This window comes from Mesoplodon bidens (genome assembly GCF_964165515.1).
Source record: "Mesoplodon bidens genome assembly, chromosome: 17".
In the NCBI taxonomy this organism is placed as follows: Eukaryota; Metazoa; Chordata; class Mammalia; order Artiodactyla; family Ziphiidae; genus Mesoplodon; species Mesoplodon bidens.
This window is the reverse complement of record NC_138174.1, coordinates 76,947,082-76,960,931: the sequence shown is the minus strand read 5'-3', so window position 1 is coordinate 76,960,931 and position 13,850 is coordinate 76,947,082. Positions and strand designations below refer to the sequence as shown.

General features: G+C 56.7%; 1 protein-coding gene across 3 annotated transcripts; it reads right to left on the bottom strand.

Moving 5' to 3' along the window:
- Nucleotides 1-63: 63 nt before the first annotated feature.
- On the bottom strand, nucleotides 64-13,796 carry PROZ (protein Z, vitamin K dependent plasma glycoprotein). Of its 3 annotated transcripts, XM_081214926.1 has the most exons (10): nucleotides 13,707-13,789; nucleotides 12,679-13,149; nucleotides 11,933-12,141; nucleotides 9,206-9,369; nucleotides 7,906-7,930; nucleotides 7,343-7,456; nucleotides 6,344-6,475; nucleotides 5,847-5,932; nucleotides 4,234-4,351; nucleotides 64-3,220 (listed from the first exon to the last, which is right to left on the bottom strand). In XM_081214926.1, the coding sequence occupies exons 3-10, from the start codon at nucleotides 12,015-12,017 to the stop codon at nucleotides 2,649-2,651; spliced, it is 1,296 nt and encodes a 431-aa protein (XP_081071052.1). In that variant the 5' UTR covers nucleotides 12,018-12,141; nucleotides 12,679-13,149; nucleotides 13,707-13,789; the 3' UTR covers nucleotides 64-2,648. The 3 variants fall into 3 exon arrangements, with proteins under 3 accessions (XP_081071052.1, XP_081071051.1, XP_081071050.1); XM_081214925.1 differs by lacking the exon at nucleotides 12,679-13,149 and having other exon boundaries at nucleotides 13,707-13,796; XM_081214924.1 differs by having other exon boundaries at nucleotides 11,933-13,149.
- Nucleotides 13,797-13,850: the final 54 nt, after the last annotated feature.

Here is a 13,850-nt window from a genome sequence, read left to right as displayed (position 1 = left end):
CGCTGGCCCTGGGGTGCTGGTGACACTCAGGCGAGGGGCACGGTGTCCGAGGCCTCATGAGTGTTGTTCATGAAGGCGTCTTTTAACTCTTTCTATAAAAAAAGGTGATCTGAGTTTATACAAAAAGGCGTATTCTCTACCATATCTTCTGAGATACGTCTATTTTTATGTTAAATTTGAACATTTTGTGTGATCAAAATGCTGGGTTAACTTAATGCTTCTTTTTACAAGCTGAATTTACTTTGATTTAAATTTTCCAGGTGTCATAGCTGTTTTTTCAGAGTGTGCGTATTTCCTCTGTCTGTGCAAAACTTACTAGAGAAGAAAATGTCATGGACTATAGTTGCTCACTGCTGCAAAGGCACCAAACCTGGAGGCTGCTTGTGCCCTTTGCGTGGAGAAGAGCCACTGTGGGACGTGGAGACACACACACACACACACACACACGCCCCCCCGCCGAGGCCTCCCATCTGTGCCCCCACCCCCGCGTCAGCTGCTCCAGCTGCCAGAGCGACCGTCCCGGTTGGCTCCGAAGTGTGCGGTGTGCTCCTGGCTTCTGCTCCACGTGGCTCATCTGCAGGGCTCTCCCCCGGGCTGCACGAGTGACCCGCCCTGAAGGTGCGTCGTCCCTGGGCTCTGACTGGCGCTCAGCCGGGCTCCACGTGGGCCTCTCCAGTCGGATGGAGCCGCATTCCGAGAGCGAGGACCTCAAAGAAGAGGTGGAGCTGGATCCACTTCTGTGAGCTGGGCTTCCGAGTCAACAGTGTGACCTCCGCCCTGGGCATGTCCAGACTTGGGCGTGGGGATGGGCAGTGGGAGGGGACGGCCTGCCGTGGGTGTCAGGCCCCCAGCCGCCTCCCCCCACCAGTTCCCTGAGCAGGAGAGCGTGGCCTGGGGGAGGCGCAGACGGCCATGGTGAGACAGTCCGTGTTTCCCGGGGCCCTGCTGTCATGGCATCGCTGCTCCGCGGGGCCGGGCACACCCTCACGGATGAGAGCTGAGTCCTCACTGCGGGGTGAACGCTGGACTTCGGGGAGCGTGCCTGGATTTCATAGTGTAGAAAGCTGGGCATTTTCAACACTTTCAGGTATTTTCTTGAACAGTAGAAAATCAGGGACTGACCGTGAACCATGACACGAGGTCGTACTTGGCAATAAAAGAAACAGAACCTCGGGCGTGAGCATCCTGCGTTTCCACTGGTCTGGAGGCCTGTGTGTGGAGCGGCCGGCCTGGCCTTGTGAACACAGGCCTGGCGTGGTTGTTCGCATTGCCCCCAAATTTGGAAGCAGATGGTCTGTACCGGGCTGTGAATGGGTGTGGCCATCTAATCAAGTTCCCTTTTCTTGAGTTTTATTGTTTTGATTTGCTTACCTCGTGTGGCTTCTAACCATTTATTAAGTTATACACGTGACTAGAGCAGTTTTCATTTCGCATGGCCGTCTGCGTCTCAGCTGCGTTGCAGGCCTGTATTTTTCTCTGCAGTGGTCCTTGTTTTTATGGAGCCCATAAATGCTGTAAGGAGATTCTTACCTCTGCCTGTGCTGTGTTTGTTTGTCATAATTTCCAGGTAGGGTTTCTACTGTAGCAAATCCAGATTTGTAGGGCAAATTAATGCCATCAACGAGATTGCAGGTATCTTTACAGAATTATTTATGTAGAAGTTGCAGTGCTCATCCGCTGGATTTTAAATCCTTGGTAGCCATTCAGAGCAGTGGCCTGATGACGTCATGACAGTTTGAAGATAACACAGCCACATTCAGTAAGACTTCAGAGTCCACTCCTGTTCCTCCACTGCCCTGTCCGTTAGTTTGCTTCAGATTCACATATTTATTTTTGCCAAGGTCCTTTCAGAGAAATGGGCCAGCGCATCTGCAGATTGGCCAAAAAAAGGCTAACTCGGGGGCTGAAGTATAATATCGGAAATGAAACAAAAATCGTGTTTGTTTAAGGATTGTTACTTAAAAATCTGAATTGTGTTTAAACTCCGTTCTCCAGTGAGGAGAGTGTGTAAGTCACAGTTTTAACCCCTTAAAACAACCCTCCGCTCCCCAGCAGCGCGTCAGGAAGGAGCCCGCCCCCGCCTGTACCTTTGGCGGGAGCTGACGTCAGGACCCGCCGCCGTGGCGGCCACGGAGCTGCCAGCCGTGAGAGCCCTACCCTCCCTCGGGGGAACTGGGCACCTCCGGCTTAGAAATTAACGGGGAAATAGACGTGATGTGCACCCACGCGCTCTCGCCTACCCGTCGGGCACCGGCCGCCCCACACCCCGGGTCGGGTCTGCGGGAAGCGCGGTTCGGGCTGGACTCGCAGCCCGTCGGCGTGGGTGGAGGCGGCGGCGTCACGGGGCCGCGGGGCTCGCCGCGCGGTCCCTGCGCTGCCCTCCTCGTGGGGCTGCGGCCCTTCGGCCCAGCCGCTCCGCTGCTCCCGCCCCGGGGTCGGGCCCGCGCAGAGGCCCGCGGTGGGGCAGGCGGGGAGGTCGCTGTGACGACGACGCCCCCCATCCCCCGCGACCGCTGTTCTCTGGCGTTTCAGGAAAGCGCCATTCGGTGCCGGCAGGTCTGCTTTTATTGCTGGACGCGCGCCCCTCCCCTCTCCTCTCCGGGGCTCTGCTCAGACGAGGGGTCCCGGGGGAGGGGCTGAGGGCGCTGTCACCCCAGCACCGGCTCCCCGTCGCGTCTGTGACCGTGGTCGCCTCTCCGGCTGGCGGAGCTCGGCTGCTGCGTGACTCGCCGGAGCCAGAGCGCGTATCTGGGGACCTTGATGAGCAGGAGCGGCCCGGGGCCCTCGGGGGGCGCGGCGCCCAGGAGGCCGGTGAGGAACCAGGCGCCGCGGTGCTCCCGGGCCACCGCGCCGCCCGCCACCCACCGCGCCGCCCCGGCCGCCGCGCTCCGCTCGCAGACCGTCCGCGTGGTCACCGTGGCGTTGAGGGCCCGGCCGCACTCCCCGGGCTCCACGTGCGTGACCGGCAGCCGCGCGGGCTCCAGCTTGGGGCCGCGGAGGGTCCAGCCGCCCAGCACGCCCGGCCGCGGGAGGAGGACGCGCTCGGCGAAGTCGGCCTCGGTAGTGCAGACGGGCCGCCCGGCGTCGGGGCAGCGCACGGGCCGCGCCAGCTCCAGCAGGGCCACGTCATTGTCCCCCGTGTCCGCCTCGAATCTCGTGTGCACGTGGACGCCCTTCACCTCCACCGCCGGCGGGGCCTCGCGCGCCCGGGAGCGGGAACCTGGAAGGAGACCGGGGGTCAAGTTACTCCGTGCGCCCCGTCGCCCGGTTCCTGCGCGCAGGGGACAGGGGCTACCCCACGGAGGGGCCTCTCCCACACTCTCCTCTAGGAAACCCACTGAGGTGTCCGCGGGGGTGCGGGCGGGGGCGGAGCGCAGTGCTGGTTGCTGAACCGGTCAAAAGACCAGGAAGAAATCAGGAGGAACCTCTCCAAGCCAATCAGAGCTTGGCTTTTCAGATGTCATTTTCTAGGCTGACGTTCTGTTGACTGAAAAATGTCTGGGGATGGAGCGTATATTTGCGGGTCCTGGGAATCACTGTGGAGCAGTTCACAGCACAGCCCAGGTCCCGGGGTGGACAGGGATCTGAGCTGCTCCGTGTCAGTGTCAAGTTAAGTGACAGTTTCATCAGCTGTGATTTCCTCCTTAGACTAAATATTCCGCATTTGTCTGCTTGCTGTGCCCAGAGTTCCACTAGGTATCCCCGTTGCTTTATGACTTTATGAGTGATCTCTCTAGTAGGAAGATAAGCTCAGTCTGTATTGCATTAGAAGCAAAAATTCTAGATTAAAATTTTTATTTCTACATAGGATAGTTTTTACTTCCAACGTGATCTTATAAAAATGAATGATAGGGCTTCCCTGGTGGCACAGTGGTTAAGAATCTGCCTGCCAATGCAAGGGACACGGGTTGGAGCCCTGGCCCGGGAAGGTCCCACATGCCGTGGAGCAACTAAGCCCGTGCGCCACAACTACAGAGCCTGCGCTCTAGAGCCCGTGAGCCAAAACTACTGAGCCCACGTGCCACAACTACTGAAGCCTGCGCACCTAGAGCCCGTGCTCCGCAACAAGAGAGGCCACCGCAATGAGAAGCCTGCGCACCACAACGAAGAGTAGCCCCGGCTCACCGCAACTCAAGAAAGCCTGCACGCAGCAACGAAGACCCAACGCAGCCAAAACTTAAAAGATAAATAAATAAATATATTTATTAAAAAAAAGAATGATAAAATACTTACTTGTTTTCACACTAATGTTTCTGTACAAGAGTGAACATTTTGCTGTTGTCAGTACAAAATTGTCCTGTATTAGAACACCTCCACAGAAGTCTTCTCCTTCGGAATTTGTTAGTTTTACCTTTAAAAAGCAAACAGACAATAAAGAGTTGGTGCCAGTTTGCAGGATTCGGGGCAGTATAGTGTCGTGGTTAGGAATATGGGCGCACACCCCACCAGCGAGCCCAGCCCAGCCCACCCACCGCTGAGGCCGGCTCAGCGCACGGAGTGGAGGGGCGAGAAGGGGTGAGTGATGGACGCTTGGAAGATGGACGCTCAGGAGGACAGGCAGCAAAGGTACGGTCCCGCTGGGGACAGATCCCCACCCCCACCCCGCCTCTCACTGGATGTCCCCTCCCTCGGTCCTTTCGGGTCCGGTGGTCACTGAGCTCTGTCCGTCGTCGGGCCGGGCCTCCACCCAGCGGCCGGACCCTTCTGCCCGGCTCCACCTGCTGGCGAGCAGCAGGGTGAAGGAGACGCATTCCGCACATGCGCACACGCGCACGCACGCGGGGCTGAAGCAGCCCCTTCACCAAAGGGCCCTGTAAAGCTCTCTGTCGACCATGGTGGTCGCTGTGGTTACTGAGCACTTGAGATTGACTGGTCCAAGCCAAGAGTAAAAGGCTGTACACTGCAGAGGGCAGAGACGTAGTAGAAAGAGAAAATGGGACTGTCTCTCATTTTTTACTGTTCATTACATGTTGAGATAATATTTAGATGTATTGAGGTAAGTAAAACACACTATCAAAATTAATTTCACCTGCTTTTACTTTTATGCACGTGGCTACTAGAAAATTTAAGTTACATCTGTGGCCGATATTGTGTTTCTATTGACAGGGCTGTTCTAAAGGACAGACGAGACAGAAGGGATGATCTGCATTAGGGGCCTGGGATGCAAGGAAAATGCAGAACGTAGGTAAATCCAAACCCATGTTGGCGGTATGATTAAAAATAGTACTTATTTTGTGGAGTTACTAAAAAAGCAAGAAAAGAATAAAATATTGGTCAAAATAGCAGATGAGCCTAGTGGGAGGTGCTTGAAATAATTTGGGAGAAGGGTAAACATAATAACTTCAGGTATTGCTAAGTTAGATATGAAAGTTTCAGTGTCAAGAGTGGTCACTGGATGAATAGAAATGGAATGTTTAGCTTCCAAACCAGGCAAGGGAGAAACAGAAAATAACAGAAATGGTGCCAAAGAAGGGACGTTTCCTGAACATGGCAGTGGAGCAGGACTCCGGCCAGCTGGTTGTGAGCAGGGCCCGGGCCTTGCTCTGGCTCTGGACCCACCATTGTCCACCTGAGTGCCACCAGGATGCTTGTCTTCCGAGAGCAGTGACATTGGAAACGGTTTTTGGACTCTAAGAAAGGCCTTGGATGGCTGTAAATAAAACCCTATGTTTTTATTTGGTGCAAATAATGAAGACACTGAAGCTGTGAGTTCAGAATGAGAAAGTGCTTTGAAGTGTGATGTTGAGATTGTAAGTAGTTCACCTAAATCAAAGAAGGTGGAGATGACAAATAGGATGAAATTTGTAACAAAAGATTAAAACACGTTTATAAAATATTTCTGTTACCTGCCACGGGAAAGTCGGAGGGTCCTGCTCGCATCCCTGTGGCGTCAGAAGGCACTCAGAGCTGAGGGCTCCGCACGCACACCTGTCTTCATTGTGGCCACAGGAAAAGAAAAGTCAGTGCCTCCTAGGGCAGACGTCGGGTTTATCTGTGGTGCTGACCCTTCAGCCTATTCCTGGATGCCCGCTCGGTTGAGATAATTCGTGTAACACAGAGCAGGTGAGATTAAATGACCTGCTCTCAGGGACCGAGGAGGCCCCGGGCAAGCCCAGCATGGGACTGAGAATCCCCCGCCCAGCCACAGCCGAGGAGGACCCCGCGCCCAGCCACAGAGGAGGGGAACCCCGCGCCCAGCCACGGAGGAGGAGGACCCCCCGCCCAGCCACGGAGGAGGAGGACCCCCCGCCCAGCCACGGAGGAGGAGGACCCTGCGCCCAGCCACGGAGGAGGTGGCCTGTCAGAGGTCCCTGCAGAAGGAGGCCCAGCGGAGGGGACTCACCGTGGGGAATGCAGGATTTGTGGTCCCGGCCCAGCTTATGCCCCTTCGCACAGCTGCACGTGTAAGAACCCGACCCCGGGTGGCAGAAGTGCTGACACCCATCCGTCCTCAAAGGGTGACATTCATTTTTAGCTGAAAAGGAAAACCAGACATGTTACCCTGGAAATAGCCATTCTGAAATCTCCTTACGCACTGGGACTCTGGCTTTTCACTCCAAACGTTGCCAGGTGAGCGTTTCGACTCCGGAGTCAGGAAGGGGCGTGGAGCAGTCCGGCCCGTCCTCAGAGCAGCAGCTCGGTTGCGGGGGGCGGGTCTGCAAGTCCCTCGCAAGGATCCGCGTTTCCCGGCCGTGGGCCCACTTCCCGCCGCAGCAGCCGCTCCCTTTAAGGGGCTTCTTCCAGGTGGGCATTGGGATGGGGGAGAGGACACGTGCGGGATGAAGCTGGAAGCCCTGCTTTGGCGCGAGTTGCACTTGGGGCGTCCACACAGCACTGGGCGGGGCGCTCAGGAGGCAGCTGGAGTCCGGGGATCCAGGCTGGACGTAACGTTCGTCCCGGAAACGGGCTCCGCGTTGACCCTCGGGAGCATTACGCGAGTTTACTGCTGCACGAACGACCACTGACGGGCATTGGCGCCGCCCACCCCCCACGGATACAGTGTCACGATGTTGAAGGGACATCACCTGATGAAGCTGCAGGCCAGGTCATGCACCCACGACCCAGAGAGGCGGGTGCGGTCCCCCCATAGGCTAACCCCCCAGACCCATCACCCCCAGCGGGGTCAGCCGGGCCCCGGGAGAGCGGAGAGTAGATCTCGAATGGTCTGGACGGGGCGGGGGGCTGGGAGGAAGAGGAGGGGACCCCACGGGGGAAACGGGGCCGTTCACAAGGTGTGATTCCCAGCGGAAAACCGGGTTCCCACGGGCCTCCTCCTGCTCATCCCCGGGTTGGGGCTCGGTGCGGCCGGGGTGGGGGCGGGGCAGGAGGCCGGGGGTCTCACCGAAGGCGCAGTCCCGGCCGTCGTAGCCCGGGGCGCAGGTGCAGGTGTAGCCGCGGATGCTGCCCTGGCAGGACCCGTTGTGGAGGCAGGGTTGGGAGACGCACGGGGAGCCGCCTGCCGATAGGGACGTGAGGACACCCTGAGGGTGACACCCTCTGATGTCCCTCCAGGACCCCCTTTCCTTGCTGGGCGGCCATGTGACCAGCGCCGGCGCCTCCTCGAGCTCCCCTGTCACTGTGGTCCCCGCAGGGACGCCCAGCATCCCCCAAGCCTCGCCTTCCTCAACCGGGTCTGACCCTTCAGCACGAGGCCCAAGGGAGCCCGGCAGGCCGCTCCCCCTGATCCCGGCGGGACGCTGGGGCCTTTCCCACCCTTGTCCTCGTCCTCGTCCTCATCCTCGGGCAGTGCCAGGCCCTTCCTTTAGGTCAGGGGTCCCAGGAGCCCAAGGCTCGAAATCTGGAATCCACTGGCCTCAAGTTAGCAGCCCTCGTGAGCCAAATGCCTCCCCTGACCTTAAAGGGAGAAGAGGAAAGAATCCTGGAGTAGGTGGAGGAGACACTTACCCAGATACGTCTTCCAAAATCCATCCTGTACAAGAGAAACATAAAAGTGTTACACATGGGACATCTGTTTTTCCATGTTTTCTCCTGTGGCCGGGCTTAAAAATAAGAAAAGGTTGATTTTATTCACTTCATAGGAAAATACTGGTTGAAACAAAGAATGTAAAATTCTTTACATCTACTTAATATCATCTTTAATACACCCATGTCCCATGTCCCATTCAGTATTTATTTACGGTGACCCATTTGAGGAAGGGAAGACAGTCTAAGATGTGGCACAAACACCGCGGCCTCCCAAGGCCCTTTCCCCACCCGGGCCTGTGTCCATGGCCCCGCTCTGCAGAGTGCCTGAGGCACATGTAAACAATTCACATCACTTTTTCTGTTTTTAAAGCCAATTCAACAAGGATTAAACATTTTAAAGTGTGTATGTGGGGGGGGATGTTAATTTGGGGTGGCGGTATCTAAAATTAGGAGAATTACTCAGACTTAAGGCCTGGAGGGTAAACATACAAGTAATTGCATCTCCCCAAATCATACTCGGACTTCTAACAGCTCAAGCACTTTAACAGGAAGTTGTAATTTCTCTCAGTTTGATTAAAGATGGTCTATTTCATTTTCTTTTACATGGGCACTTAAGAAATTATGATTTTAAAATACTTTAAAAATATATTAGAGAAAGGGGTCAACATTTTGTTCAGAATCACCTTTAAATATTGCTGCTTTAATATGTAGAACTGGGAAGTCTTTATTACGTATTTTACCATTCTGAAATATTTACGCACAAATATTCAGCCCCTCTGTCTACTGATTGATAAGCTTACGAGTAATTGAGAATGGCAAGTTCTCAGTTGTATTATCTAGAGTGTATGTGTGGTCGCTTGTAATCCAAGTTATAGATGATGAGAGATGTTCTTACCATGTAGGCATCCTAGGGAGGGTCTTTGCGTTGCTGATACATTGAAACAATTACGTCTCCATTAAAAACACTAAATTCCGTCAGAGCCCTGTCAAGCCAAGGGACCTCTGGGAGGAGTCCCGCTACTCAATGTGCTAATTTGCTTAATCTGAAGGGTTTAGGTGGTGGGACTCAGCTGCCACCCCGGGTGCCCCACTAACTGGCTGGGGAAAGTGATTTCACTTCTGTGTCTCCGTTTCCTCATCTGTACAGTTAGGATTAGATCAACCTCCCAGGTAAGTAAATAGGTTAATTAATTTAGTTCAGTCTCTCTGAGAAAGTATGTCCTCTAAGGTAGCGGAATAACCAGAAAGCGTGTGAGTCTGTGGCAGGGGCGATACATACAGTGGATGCGTCATTTTCAAATACTTCTCTTGCTTCCTCATAGACACAGATTTCTTCGTAACATTCCTTTTCTAAATTTCCCTCAAAGAGCTCTTCCAAAAGGTAGGAGCTGGCTCGTTTCCGTCTCACCAGAACTTCATTTGCTTTTGAGGTGGGAAGAAATGCTGCAGAGCAAGACGGGAGTGTAGGCGCCTCAGCGTGGGTGGGCAACCCAAGAACTCCCACCCGCATCCTGAGGGCCCGGCTCTGCGGTGTTGGGAGGGGCAGACCCAACGGTTGACCCTCAGACCCGGGAAGAAGTTTACCTCCTGCTCACCATGACGTTGGGCCCCAGGCCCCTTACGTGCAGCCAGGTGAGTAGGAGTGAGCTTAGAACAGGAGGGTGGGAACCCGCAAGGAAGGGGTGGAGACCGGGCTTGAGAGGCTGCCCCCTGGGCAGTCCTCTGCCAGGACAAGAGCCCCCGATTTCTAGCTGGGCACACGGCTGCGCAGACAGACTCCCCTGGTGCTAAGGCTGGCCGCATGGCTGAGCGCTGGCCACCAAGATGCAAACAGAACAGCTAGGCAGCAGGTTCCTGGGAACCTTCTTGAAAAAGACAACGGGCGTGGCCCCTGGCCGTTTCTTTGTCCCTCCCTCCATCCTGCTACCTGGGACACAGATGTGATGGCTGGAGCTCTAAGCATCATTCTGGAATATGAGGATGAGGATCACAGTGGGGAGGACTGAGTAGAGCCTCCTCCTAAGGACACCAGTCATTGGATTTAGGGCCCACCCTGAGGATGATCTCCTCTTAACTAATACACCTGCAAAGACCCTATTTGCAACTAAGGTCACATTCTGAGGTTCTGGGTGAACATGAAGTTTGGGGGACACTGCATAGATGGTGTCCACAGATTTCTCCACTGTGAGGAAGATGTTTTGGGATAGGAATGTCCTGTCCCCCAACAGTCTTTAGCCGAGTGTTTTCAGCGTCAATGAAGTAGTTTTTCCTGAATCAGTTATTACCATTTTAATTGCAGAAGAGTGACTTTACACCCCTCTTTCCTTCTGCACTTACTAATCGGCATTCTGCTGTAAAGGAGAATCTTTCCCCTGAATGCTTTGTGTTGATTCATTTATTGAATGGATTTTAAAATTCCAATGAATATTTTTTCCATTTCAGAAGTTCTGTTTGATTCTTTTTCACATCTGTTTGGGCATTTTAATGTCTCCTGTTTTCTTGTCGTATCTCTATGACGTCTCCTGTGTTCTGTGTCTGGGTATCAAGGTTTTTGTGAGTTTGATTCTACTCTTTTTCCTGCAAGTTTCTGGTTGTCTTCTTTCCTTGTGTGTTTGGGTTTTTCTTTTACCATGAGAGGCCCCAGGTTGAGAAGGGAGCCCGAGGCAACGAGGACCCATGTCTCCCCGCGACGTGACACTGGATTGTTGGGGTGTCACTGCAGTCACAAGCAGTCACCGCAGACCCCTGGGCCGACTGCAGTGACTGCTTCTCCAGAGAGGTTTCTCTTTCTCCTCCCAGCACCAGCGTCCCACCGGGGAGCTTGTCTCTTTCCTCCACGTGGTGCCAAGCGTGGTCTGAGCTGGAGTGGGGTCTCCTCCTGGGTCCCCTCGCGCCGTGTAGGCTCTGTGCCTGGGGCTGCGAGGTCCTGGGTTCCCAGGGGAGCTGAGGATGGTGGGCATGCTCCACTGCCTCATTCATTCTTTTGCTCCCCTTGGTCTTTTCCCTTGTGCCAGGCAGGGGCATGTAGCAAACATGGGATAAAATAATTACTCTGCTTTCAGTGTTACCGGGCGGGTTTTTCTGGGTATCTGATCTATGGCCCCTCCAGGACAGGGCTTCACGAGTCCTCTTTTTGTTAGGCTGCTTCGGCCGTTTACCTCGTACACGGTTCTGCACAGTTGAACGCGGTTGTGAGCTGTGTGCTGCCGGGGGTGGCGGGGGAGTGTCTCTTACTGAGGCCTCATCCCGAGCTTTGGGTTTTATTCTAAAGGTTCGACTGACTGTAAGAGGTGTCTGACGTCACCCTGTCTGCTGCGTGGAGGGAGGGGGGGAGGGGGGCGGTGGCTGGAGCCTTGGCTGAGGTGGGCAGCGCAGCTGAGAGAAGTGGATGCAGGCCCTGCGGTCACGAGTGTCCCAGGACATTTAGGACATCGAAGGAAAGAGGTTATGATCATTTTAATAATGTACTTATTTAACCCCATAGATCCAAAATACTTCTGTTTCAACCCACAATTGTTAAAAAAACTTAATTTGAGTTTGCATTCTGATTTCTGTGCTAAACCTCTGCAATCTGGTGTGTGTTGAGCTCCTGGCGACCTGACCTTGGCCACCGGTTGGGTGCGGGGGCACATTGGCCGCGTGGATGGCAGGGCTCCAGGGCCCCCCAACTGCGGTCGCTGGTTTGGGTCTGAATGTGAAGGAAGGTTGAGGACGGGGAGAGGCCCGTGGGCGGGGGGCGTGGAGGGGCTGGGGGGCCCTCCCGGCTCCCCCAGAAGCCGTGCCCTACCCAGTCCTAAGCCCCGGACCCGGCGACCGGCTCCACCTGGGCCCCCAGGGACCCTGAGGGGCACGGTCACTTCCAACATACTTGTCACGAACGGCGAAGAGACCGGGAGCTGGGCTCCGATCATGCTGGTCCCGCCGAGGGCCCTCGGCTCCCAGAAAAAGCCCCCGACCCACCCACCTGCAAGCCTGAGTCAGAAAGGATGCCCAAGGTGGCGCCTACCTGCAGGCTGGGCGCCGCGCGGGGCGAGGAGGGCGAGGAGGGCGAGGAGGACGAGCGGCGGCGGCCCGCGGCCAGCCATGGTCATCCCGCGGCCAGATCCCCGCCCGGCTCGGCTCGGAGAGAAAGGCCACCCGCGGAGGACGCGGGCTTATTGGATATTTTACCGGATAATTCAGTGTCCTAAACAGAGGCTTCAGTCCTGTCTTTTACTGTTTAAGGCAAAGAGAGGGAAAGAGAGAAATGAAAGGCCGAGGCCGAGAGGGACGGAGCTGGGGAGGCTCCTCGGGAGGAGGTCGGAGGTCGGAGGTCGGGGGTCGGGAGCCGAGCCGTCCCACGGGAACCGGGGCTGGACCGCGGGGGCGGGGAGACACAGGGGCACATTTCGCCGTCACGGAAAGCGGAGCAGATAAGGCGGCAGGCACAGTGCGGTGGGGCCGTGGACAAGCCGGTCACAGAGGCTCCCTGCGGGGGGGTGGGTAACCTGAACCGAGCGGGGCAGCGACCCCCTGCCCGGGGGGGAGGTTAAGGCAGACCCTCGAGGGCGGGCGTCCACCAGGCCCAGCCAGCGGGGCCCCTGTGAAGGGCTGGGGAGCCCACCACCTCCCGGTGAGACCAGCCGTCCTGGGGCACCAAGTGCCACGGGGAAGCGGGCCTGGGGGACGCTCGGGAAGAGCCTCGCTCAGCACCACGAGGTGGTAGATACTCTGGCCTCCGTCTGAGGGGACAGCAAACTCATCCCCCCTCACCGAGCGGTTCAGCACGGGGCCCCCATCTCAGTCCCTGACTCTCTGTCTCTGTCTCTGTGTCTCTGTCCGTCTGTCTCTCTCCCTCTCTCCGCCGGCAGCCCGCACACCGGGCTTCCCTCCTGTTAAGGGGCCCCGGACGAGAACCCGCACGGTGCCCTCTCTCCCTGCATCCTCTTGGTTTCCTTCGAAGGCTCATGTAGTGTGTTTTCCCAGCTGTTTTGTTCTTTCTGACGTGGGCACCTCGGCGACCAGGGCTGAACCCCGTTCTTGGCAGGAGCCCTGCTTCCCGTCCGCATCGTCGTCGGTGAGGACACACCCCCACTCGGTGATGCGCCCGGGCTCTCCTGATGCAGAGCCACCCCGTCCTGTTTGTAATTCAAGTTGCGCCAAGCAGGGCGATGCTCGGGACGACTTTCCCCAGGGCTCTGGTACCTCCATCAGGGTCTCGTGGTGGCTGTAGTGAGGATGCTTCTAGAACGGAAACATCACCCTCCAGCCCCAAGGGCCGGGGGCTGCACCTGCAGCGGGCGCAGGTCTCCGGCTCTCTAAGCCCGCCCCCTCCCCCTGCCCCCCCCCCCCCGCTCCAAACGCGGCTCTGTCCCAGGCGTGTCTTCGCCCTGCCCCCTCAGGGACCGCGGGTACCGGTGAGCGGTGCCTCAGTCTCGGGAGGGACAGTCAGACCCTGCCCCCCTGCCCCCCGTGGTTCCTCAGGGTCAGCTTCCTGCTCACGTCTGTCCCTGGAGGAGACTTTCTAGGGGACATGCAGTGGAGTGGGACCGACTGTGCCCACAGGGCACAGGCCTGATTCAGGTCCACCTGGAGACGAGCTTTGAGGCAGGTGGTCCCAGGGCCCACGGAACCAGCATCGTGCGACCCACACAAGCGGCCTCCCTACCCCGCTGCCTGAATTCCCTCTGGAACCTCACTGAGTCCAGCTCTGTTTCCCAACAGGGAAGGTTTAGCGCCTCGGGCCGTGGGGACCCCTCTGCCCTCCGTTCCCAGGTGCCCAGCTGCCCTTGCTCTCTGACCTGTAGGCTCAGCCCCGCTGGTGAGAGATGCAAGCCTGGCGGGAAGGAGGGCTCCCCCAGAGCTCTCTCCGGACCCCAGGCAAAGCCCATCCAGGGTTTGCTCTGGACAGGGACCCCCGTCCCCAGCATGCAGGGCCTGGCCGT

Excerpts from the sequence above, each read along its gene's own strand:
- PROZ (XM_081214925.1), bottom strand. The coding sequence starts at position 12,017 with ATGACCATGGCTGGCCGCGGGCCGCCGCCGCTCGTCCTCCTCGCCCTC. Across the intron at positions 9,370-11,932 it reads GCGCGGCGCCCAGCCTGCAG|CATTTCTTCCCACCTCAAAA; the intron begins GTAGGCGCCACC and ends CTTGCTCTGCAG. Across the intron at positions 7,457-7,905 it reads ATTTTGGAAGACGTATCTGG|GCGGCTCCCCGTGCGTCTCC; the intron begins GTAAGTGTCTCC and ends CCCTATCGGCAG.